The sequence below is a fragment of the Chelonoidis abingdonii genome, chromosome 2 (assembly GCF_003597395.2).
Source record: "Chelonoidis abingdonii isolate Lonesome George chromosome 2, CheloAbing_2.0, whole genome shotgun sequence".
NCBI lineage: Eukaryota > Metazoa > Chordata > Testudines > Testudinidae > Chelonoidis > Chelonoidis abingdonii.
In genome coordinates this window covers 1,686,482-1,695,638 of record NC_133770.1, presented here as the reverse complement: position 1 = coordinate 1,695,638, position 9,157 = coordinate 1,686,482, and the positions used below count along the sequence as shown (strand labels likewise).

Sequence of the window (9,157 nt, the reverse complement as noted above, 5' to 3'; positions counted from 1 at the left end):
CCCCCCCCCCCCCTCCCACCAGGGCGTCACCCCCCAGCCAGGCTGTAACCCTGCTGGCGTACCTGCATTGGCAGGGTCATCTATCCTGCCACGTGCTGGGAGATGGGGCATCCTCCCCTGCTCCCATGCTGGCAGAGCCACTGCAGCCAGGTTTCATTTGTACTTGGTGAGGGCACCGAGGGGCTTGCGGGTGTGTGTGCGGGAGATCAGCATCTCGTGGATCTGGAGGAACTCGCTGAATGTCTCCCCATTGCCATAGCCTGTCGGCAGTCCACCGCCCACATGGGCCCTCTGGTGTCGCAGCAGGTCTCCACGGTCGCCGAAACGCTGGCCACACTGGTGGCAGGCGGAGGGCTGCTCCCCAGTGTGGCTGCGCAGGTGGGTGGTGAGGTTCGTCTTCCAGTTGAAGCTCTTGCTGCAGTGGGCGCAGGGGAAGGGCTGGGCCCCAGAGTGGGCACGGCGGTGCAGGAGCAGCGAGCCCTCGTGCAGGAAGCTCTTGCCGCACTCGGAGCAAGTGTGAGGCTCTTTGTGCACGTGGGTCTCCTGGTGGCGCACGAGGTTCTCCTTGCGCGTGAAGCTCCGCCCGCACTGGCGGCAGGCGAAGGGCTTCTCCCCAGTGTGCACGCGCTGGTGCGCCAGGAAGGTCTGCTTGGTGCGGAAGCGCCGCCCACACTCAGCGCAGCCGTATGGCTTCTCCTCGCTGTGCAGCTTCAGGTGCCGCAGGAGGTTGCCCTTGTTGCTGAAGGCTTTGCCACACTGGCTGCAGGCACAGGCGCCCACCCCAGCGTGCTGCCGCCGGTGCTTGGCCAGGGAGGCCTGGCTGCCAAAGCCCTTCCCACACTCCCCACACTTGTAGGGCCGCCCTCCCCCAGGGGCAACGTGTGCCATTGTTGGCTTCCCACCCTGCCCAATGCTCCCCACACACAGCCCCTCTGCAATGGGGGTTAGAGGCACAGCTCCCGTCCCCACGCTGCCCCCCTGGTTCTCAGGCTCTGGGCAGGGTCGCTCTGAGGCCCCATTGCTCTGGGGCTCAGCACTGGCTGGGCAGTGTCTGGCCTGCCGCTCGCCCCACAGGGCTTCATCCTGTCCGTTCCCCACAGGCCTCCCCTGGCCCGGGTGCCCTTTGTGCTGACTTCGACTCGCGCTGGCTCTGGTCCCAGCTGAGCCCAAGGAAACTCCCGCCGCGTCTCTCTCCATTAGCATCTCGCTCGGGTCCAGCCCTGCCGCCTCTTCCTCATGACGTGTTGTCTCCTCCTCAGCCCCCTGGGTCTCACCACCTCCTGGGAGAGGAGAGTCCAGGCGTTACTCTGTCTGCCGGTGAGTCGGGGGCAATGATTTCCCTACAGCCCCCGCAGGGGGGTGTACAGCCCGTCCAGGGGGGTGTACACCCCCCCTCAATTTCCCCAAAATCCCTCCTAGTTTTGTGAGCTAGTTACATACCAATTTAGTGACTGTTTGGAAATCTGAATTTAAACTGAAACATTAATACACACTTTAAAAGCTTATACAGTGTATGATAAAATATGTGTAACTGAAAAAGTATAATAGATTTGAAAAGTACGAACACAGACTAGCTTCCTTGCTTCCTTATGCAGCTGTTGTTTTTTATGATGTCAGTGCATTCACTTCCGTGATGTTGGCCAACCTAATAATTTCAAATGATGATTTGTAAGCAACGTCTAAATGAACTCTCCCTGACAGCTAGTGATGAGCTGGGGCTGCGGGGAAAGGCTTCAGGGCCAGATCATATTTACATTCACACCTAATCTACCTAGGTATCCAGCAAACAGAGCTGTGTTGTCCAAGTGATAGATTTTGGCTGGGGTTGGGTTACAAACCACCTGAATGTGGGGGGAATGGGGGATGAAATGTTGTTCTTGTTGTATGAGTAAAGGGCAGTAGAACTGTACTTAACCTGTGATGATTTGAAGGCATCAAGAGAGAGGGTGGGGACCTGTCCCTCTCCATGTTTAAAGACAGAGCTGATTAGGCTCCATAGAAGTGCTTATCCTGAGTCTTTTGTTCTGTTCTGGAGTGACCACTGCAGCTGAAATCACTGACAATCAGGTCTAAGTGCTTAGTCCTGTTGTGGGACAGTGTTCCTGTGGGTACAGTGTTTTTGTGTAAGAGACAGCCCAGACTGCACTAGCAGCGAGCGAGGTTCCCACACTGAGAGCTCAGCTGAAATCACTGAGAGCTGGTGGAACCTCAAGAGACCAACTCGCAGAGGTCACAGTGGCAGGTGGCAGCAGAAGGTGACTGTGCAGGGCCATTGGCAACAGAGTGGTGGAGTGAACGGTGGCACAATGAACAGACGTGGCCAGAGCGAACAGTGAGCAGCTGGAGGAACAAGCAAGTGCCTTCTTGTCCCCACCTGGAAGGTGTACTCACGTGAAAGCACCTCTGAACTCTGAGTCTCCACTGACCAAGGACAACGCCGGTGAGTGGAGTGCGGTGGAGGGAAAAGTGAGGGGCATGTTAAATAAACATTTGTTTGTTGGACTATATTTTAGTCACTTTGCTCCAGAATGCTAGATTTGTGACTGGGAATGGAAACTTATATAAATATGTTCCTAGTAGGCCAAGATTTTTTAAAATGCATTATTTGCCAAGGTTGTTATCTCACATTGTTGCTATCTTGGGAGGTCATTATTGGGGAGTTTCTGTACTAAACATTTTTATTATTATAATTAATTTTTACATAAGATGGTCATACTGGGTCAGACCAATGGTCCATATAGCCCAGTACCCTGTCTTACAACAGTGGTCAAGGCCAGGTGCTTCAGAGGGAATGAACAGAACAGGTAATCATCAAGTGACCATCCCCTGTTGCCCATTCCCAGCTTCTGGCAAACAGGCTAGGGACACTCAGAGCATGGTATTGCATCCCTCTCCCCATCCTGGCTAATAGCCACAGATGGACCTGTTCTCCAGGAATTTATCTAGTTCTTTTTATAATCCTGTTATAGTTTTGGTCTTCACAGCATCCCCTGGCAAGAGTTCCCTGGGTTGACTTTATATTGTGTGAAGAAGTACTTCCTTTTGTTTTTTTTAAAACCTGCTGCCTATTAATTTCATTGGGTGACTGCTAGTTCTTCTGTTTATGTGAAGGATTAAATAAAAATTTCCTTATTCACTTTCTTTGCACCAGTCAAGATTTTGTAGACCTCTATCATATCCCCATTAGTCATCTCTTTTCTAAGCTGAAAATTCCCAGTCATTTTAATCTCTCCTCCTGTTTCATACCCTGATCATTTTAGTTGCCCATCTCTGTACCTTTTCCAATTCCAATATATATTTTTTAGGATGGGTGACCAGATCTGCACACACTATTCAAGGTGTGCACGTACCATGGATTTATATAGAGGCAATATGATATTTTCTGTCTTTATCTATCCCTTTCTTAATGATTCCCAACATTGTTTGCTTTTGTGACTGCTGCTGCACATTGAGTGGATGTTTTCAGAGAACTATCCAATGACTCCAAGATCTCTTCATGAGTGTTAACAGCTAATTCAGATGCCATCATTTTGTATGGATAGTTGAGATTGCTTTCCCATGTGCATTACTTTGCATTTATCAACACTGAATTTAATTTGCCATTTTGTTGCCCAGTCACCCAGTTTTGTGAGATCCCTTTGTAGCTCTTCACAGTCTGCCTGGGACTTAACTATCTTGAATAGTTTTGTATCATCTGCAAATTTTGCCACCTCACTGTTTACCTATTTTTCCAGATGAATATGTTGAACAGTACTGGTCCCAGTACTGACCCCTCAAGGATACCACTATTTATCTCTTTCCATTCTGACAACTGATAATTTATTCCTACCCTTTGTTTCCCATCTCTTAACCAGTTACTGATCCATGAGAGGACTTTCCTCTTACACCATGATGGCTTACTTTCCAAAAGTCAATTTAAATTAAATACTTTAAAAACATTTTTTTTTCAGAAATCTATATCTGTTATGTGTTTTGGCGTTACCTGCATTTTCCTTACAAAACATTTATTTTATTCACTTTCTTCACATCAGTCAAGATTTTATAGACCTCCGTCATATCCCCCCTTAGTCGTCTCTTTTCTAAGCTGAAAATTCCCAGTTATTTTAATTTCTCCTCCTGTTTCACACCTCTGATTATTTTAGTTGCCCATCTCTGTACTTTCTGCATTTCCAGTATGTCTTTTTTGGGACGGGGTGACCAGATCTGCACACACTATTCAAGGTGTACACGTACCAGGGATTTATATAGAGGCAATATGATATTTTCTGTCTTATTATCTATCCCTTTCTTAAAAAAGCAAAGGTTTCAGAGTAGCAGGTGTGTTAGTCTGTTCTGATGAAGTGGACTGTAGCCCACAAAAGCTCATGCTCAAATAAATTTGTTAGTCTCCAAGGTGCCACAAGTACTCCTGTTCTTTTTAAAAAAGCAAACAGAATGTTGGGAACCATTGGCTGCCGCTGCACATTGAGTGGATGTTTTCAGAGAACTATCCACAATGACTCCAAGAGCTCTCTTGAGTGGTAACAGCTAATTCAGACCCCTTCATTTTGTATGTATAGTTGAGATTGTTTTCCAATGGGCATTACTTTGCATTTATCAACATTAAACTTCATCTGCCATTTTGTTGCCCAGTCACCCAGTTTTGTGAGATCCCTTTGTAGCTCTTCACAGTCTGCCTGGGACTTAACTATCTTGAGTAGTTTTGTACCTTCTGCAAATTTTGCCACCTCACTGTTTACCCATTTTTCCAGATCATTTATGAGCATGTTGAACAGTAATAGTCCCAGTACTGGGTACCCCTCAGGGATACCACTATTTATCTCTCTCCAGTCTGACAACGGATAATTTATTCCTACCCTTTGTTTCCCATCTCTTAACCAGTTACCGATCCATGAGAGGACGGCCCTCTTACCCACGATGGCTGACTTTCCAAAAGTCAATTTAAATTAAAGACATTTTTTAAATGTATATTTTTTTAGAAATCTAGACCTGTTATGCGCTTTGGTGTAACTTGCATTATCCTTATGTTAAATTTGTATAATCCTAACAGAACATTTACTTTATCCATCTCTCTTTTATATAGCTCATTGGTCCTGACACCCCCCCCTGTAAATTCAAACACCCCCCCTAATTTCAATTCCTGGGGAAACCTCTAGTCGGGGGGTCCTGGGGGCACAGCTACGGCCCCGGGGACACTCCGTGGGGCAAAAGCAGGGGGCAACTCCCCAGGGACCAGTGCCTGTTTACTGCTCTGCCAGTTCAGCACCTGCCCCCCGGGTCCTCCCTGCCCTCAGGCATGTCTCACCCACACCCGCTCTTTACCAAGGGAAAGTCCTGTTGGGTCTCTGCAGCCAGGCTTCCCCCGGCCTGCCCCACTGGGAACTCCCCAGGGCCTGCAGGCAGGGCTCCAGCCTCTGCCTGCCTTGCCATGACGCTCTCACAGCGGGACACTGTTGGCTGGGGAGAGGGAAACTCCTCCCGATTCTGTCTGTACATCCCACAGGAACGGTCCCCCCTGCTGGCACTGGCAGGAGGGGGCAGAGAGACCCTGTGGGGTCTGCCCTGGCAGTGACACACGCTCTGACTGACCCCCACTTGGAGCTCAGGCCTGTGCCCTCCTCAGCGCCGGGCCCCGCACCTGCAGGGCCAGAACAGCACAACAGAGTCCTGTGTGCCAGGACCCAGCCAGGGCCCCGATTCCAGGAGCTTTGCTGGCCTCACTCACCCATGCCGTGGGGACCAGGAATGTGTCTCTCTCTGGGGTCGTACGGCTCTTCCCCGCGCTCCAGCCTAGAGACAATCTCTGGTTTCTCCACGGTGTTTCCTGTTTGATGGAAGATGAGGTTTGTTACATGCCTGTCAAATAGCTTAGCTAGCCAGTCCCCCGACAGGGTCGAACGCACACACTGGCTGGCTTCTGGTGGGGCTGGTGTGTTTATGACACACCTGCCTTAGGAAGCCAACGAGTCTCACTGCGGAATTAAGAATAATTGGGGCACATTCTGTCCACGTTCCAGGAGAGCAGGCTATGAAGGCAGCCCCGAGGCAGCAAACAGCACCACTGGCCCAGTAAAGGGATCTTTACCCACAGAGGTGATCAGCTCGTAATTCTCCTTCATCACGTCCTGATACAGCTCCCGCTGCCAGTCCTTCAGCTCCTTCCACTCCTCGGTGGTGAGATAGACCGCCACCTCCTCGAAGGTCACCGGCTCCTGCACCATAACAGCCCTGCTGAGCCACTCCCCAGGCCATGGACGCAGTGACCCTCTGCCCTCACCCCCTGTGGCACAGCAGCCGGCCGCCTGGAAGGGATAGGCCCTGACCCATCTTAGCCAATCGCTAAAGGAGGGAAAGTCACCTTAGCACAGCTGCTGCTTTAAGAACTGGAGCCTGAAGGCTCTTGGGCATGGAGAGACCCGAATTCCTTCTCCCCCAGATCGGGACGCCAGCAAACGCCCCATGTCTCCTGCAACGGGGCAGAGAGTCAGACTGGCACCCGCCCTCCACGGCATGCGGCGCTCCCCACCAGCCATTCCCCCCGGGGATCACCCTCTCCTAACAAGAATGGGGGCTCAGCACACTCCCAATTCCCTCCTGGCGCCAACGCCTTGGCACAGAACGCAGGGCCCGGCCTGCACCGAAGCCTGCACAGCAGCAGCACGGAACCGGCCGCCAGAGCAGAGAGGGAACAGCCCAGATCCCGTGACAATCAAGCTTACGTGCTTCGGAACCAGCAATTAACGATGCCCCTAAAGCAGGAATCAGGGAAGCCCCAGGCACTGACAGGGGCATTAGGCCACTGGCTGCTATTAACTGCTACCCAGAGGCCTAAAGCCTGGCTGGCAGTGTGCTGGCGTCTCCCTCTGGTGCCCCAGCCCTTGACCAGCCCTGGGGCCTTTCCCTTGGTCCCCTCTTGCCCAGAGCCTGAGTTTCCAGCACTTGGCTCTCCTTACCGGAGCTGGTCTCACCAGGTTGGGGGTGTCGTTCCCCTGTGCTGGAAGCATCAGGACTTTCGCTCTCGAGTACTGATGGTCCCAGACATACAGCACCTTCTCTCGCTTTGCTTTTCTAGCCGATGCTTTGGGCCTGGGACCCGCAGAGCCTGTTCATGGGAAAGAGAACATGTACTATGTCCTGCAGTTCCAAGGGCCTTGCCGACACGCACTGCGCCAGCCACTGTCTGCAATGGGAATTTCTCTTGCAAGCAGCCCCCAGGCTGGTCGTTCCCGTGATAGGATCCTGGCTGCCTTTCAGACAGCTGGGTCCTGGGCAAGCTAGCACCCACAGACACCACCCAGCCCCTTGATTGCACTTGGGAGCGAACAGACAGCTGGTGCAGGGCACAGGGTACGTGCTCACGTCTCTTGCTACTGCCTCCTTCACCAGCTCAAGGCCCTGGAAACTGCATGAAGGCAGCTTGGCAGTAACCCAGCCACGACGTTACAGAGACCTGGATCACTGTGAACAGTTCTCACTCGCTAATCCTGAGACTCCAGGAGCTGGGTCCAATGGGACAGCACGCCATGCCCCAGCACCTCCAGGCTTGGCAGTTCATAGCCCTGGCACCTTAGGGCTCCCGGGCAGCAGCCACCTCTCTCCAGATACCCAGCTCTGAATGCAGTGCCGCTGCCAGCAGCAGCGCAGAAGTAGGGATGGCAATATCGCACACCATACCACCTTTCCTTCTGCACTGCTGCTGGCGGCAGCGCTGCCTTCAGAGTTGGGCGTCTGGCCAGCAGCCGCCACCCAGCCAATGCTTAATTTGTGCTGGGGCTCGGCTCCAATCTGTCTTTCATTACACATTAAGCACCAACAACCAGGCTATGCACTCTAATGGCAGAGGAACGTGCCCTCTATGAGGAGGCACCCCCTGGCTCTGAGCATACCCCTCCTGGGATGACACCGACAAACAGGGGGCTGAAAGTGATGGATCTCCTGCCCAGGCACACCAGCACACTGGGCCCAGAACACGTCCCACCACGGAGTACAGCACTGCAGCTCCCTCATCAGGTGGGAAGTCTCTAATGTTCAGCCACACGCCAGGCATTCCACACATACGGCAGTGCCAGGGTCCCATGGGAATGTGAGATCCCCCTAAAGGCAGCTTTGGTGTGTCCAAGACGCTGCTTCTCCTGCTAATAAAGGGATCCTCACCCAAAGATGCCACCAGCTCGTAATTCTCCATTATCACGTCCCGGTACAAATCCCTCTGCCATTCCGCTAACGCCGCCCACTCCTCCGGGGAGAAATAGACCACCACGTCCTCAAACGTCACTGGCACCTGAAATGCAACCATGCCCCACTCAACACCATCAGCTCCAGTCCAGCCAGGCCGAGGCAGGGGTTAGACACACACAGGTTCCCCCAGGCGGTTCTCTAAACTCTCATGACTTACACAACATAAGAATGATTATCCCAGCTTGGTGCCTGCGTCAGGCCAAACTCCCAGGGACCTCAGTGCTGGGAGGAGGGGAAGAGCATTATGACCCAAGTGTGGGCTTCAGCTCCATTTTCTATTAGCCTCTTTCATGCAAGGCTAGTCAGGCTACCAAGCCCCTAGTCCCGGCTCCGTGCCCCAATGTATGGCATTCCCAGGGGCTGGGGCCAACCCCGGGGGGACAGGACTGTGGGTCCCCTGGATTCACACTCATGCACTAGGCGCAGGCTCATCTGTCAGCGGGTCTGGCTCCCTTTCCGGGCTCCGCCTCCCTCCCTGTGTGTCTGGCCATGCAGGAGCCCAGAGAAGCAGCCCTGGGGCTGCCCTGAGTTGTGCAGTGGGCCCACCCCCTGGCACCAGCCTCTGCCCTTTGTGTTTTGCCTTGTGCTTGCCAGAAGGCCCCTCGCTCCACTCCCAGTGAGACCCTCACCCTCAAGACAAGGCTGGGGCCCGATATTCACACCAGCTGCTGCTCCCACAGCCCCAGCGCTTCCAGGCTACCCTACAATAACAAGCCAGCCGGCTGCTCCCGGGCAGGGCAGGACCCGATTCTCGCCCCGGCTCGGCATGACCGTCCGGGGCTGGAGACTGACAAACCGAGGCGGGGGCAGGTCCCGGGGCCGGGGCCGCCTGCCACAGCAGGGACCATCCACGGGCAGGGCTGGGGGCGAGCGCGCACAGGGCGCCGGGCTCCCCAGCTCCCCGGGCTCGGCTCCCTGC

The 9,157-nt window shown here is 53.4% G+C and overlaps 1 protein-coding gene across 3 annotated transcripts; it reads right to left on the bottom strand.

The window, feature by feature from the left end:
• Positions 1 to 17: 17 nt before the first annotated feature.
• On the bottom strand, positions 18 to 9,023 carry LOC116818211 (uncharacterized). Of its 3 annotated transcripts, XM_075062088.1 has the most exons (6): positions 8,868 to 9,023; positions 8,155 to 8,281; positions 6,969 to 7,102; positions 6,086 to 6,212; positions 5,726 to 5,824; positions 18 to 1,280 (listed from the first exon to the last, which is right to left on the bottom strand). In XM_075062088.1, exons 2-6 carry the CDS (start codon positions 8,183 to 8,185, stop codon positions 154 to 156), a joined length of 1,518 nt encoding a protein of 505 aa, XP_074918189.1. In that variant the 5' UTR covers positions 8,186 to 8,281; positions 8,868 to 9,023; the 3' UTR covers positions 18 to 153. The 3 variants fall into 3 exon arrangements, with proteins under 3 accessions (XP_074918189.1, XP_032624845.2, XP_074918188.1); XM_032768954.2 differs by lacking the exon at positions 8,868 to 9,023 and having other exon boundaries at positions 8,155 to 8,296; XM_075062087.1 differs by lacking the exon at positions 8,868 to 9,023 and having other exon boundaries at positions 18 to 1,277; positions 8,155 to 8,296.
• Between the last annotated feature and the right edge of the window lie 134 nt (positions 9,024 to 9,157).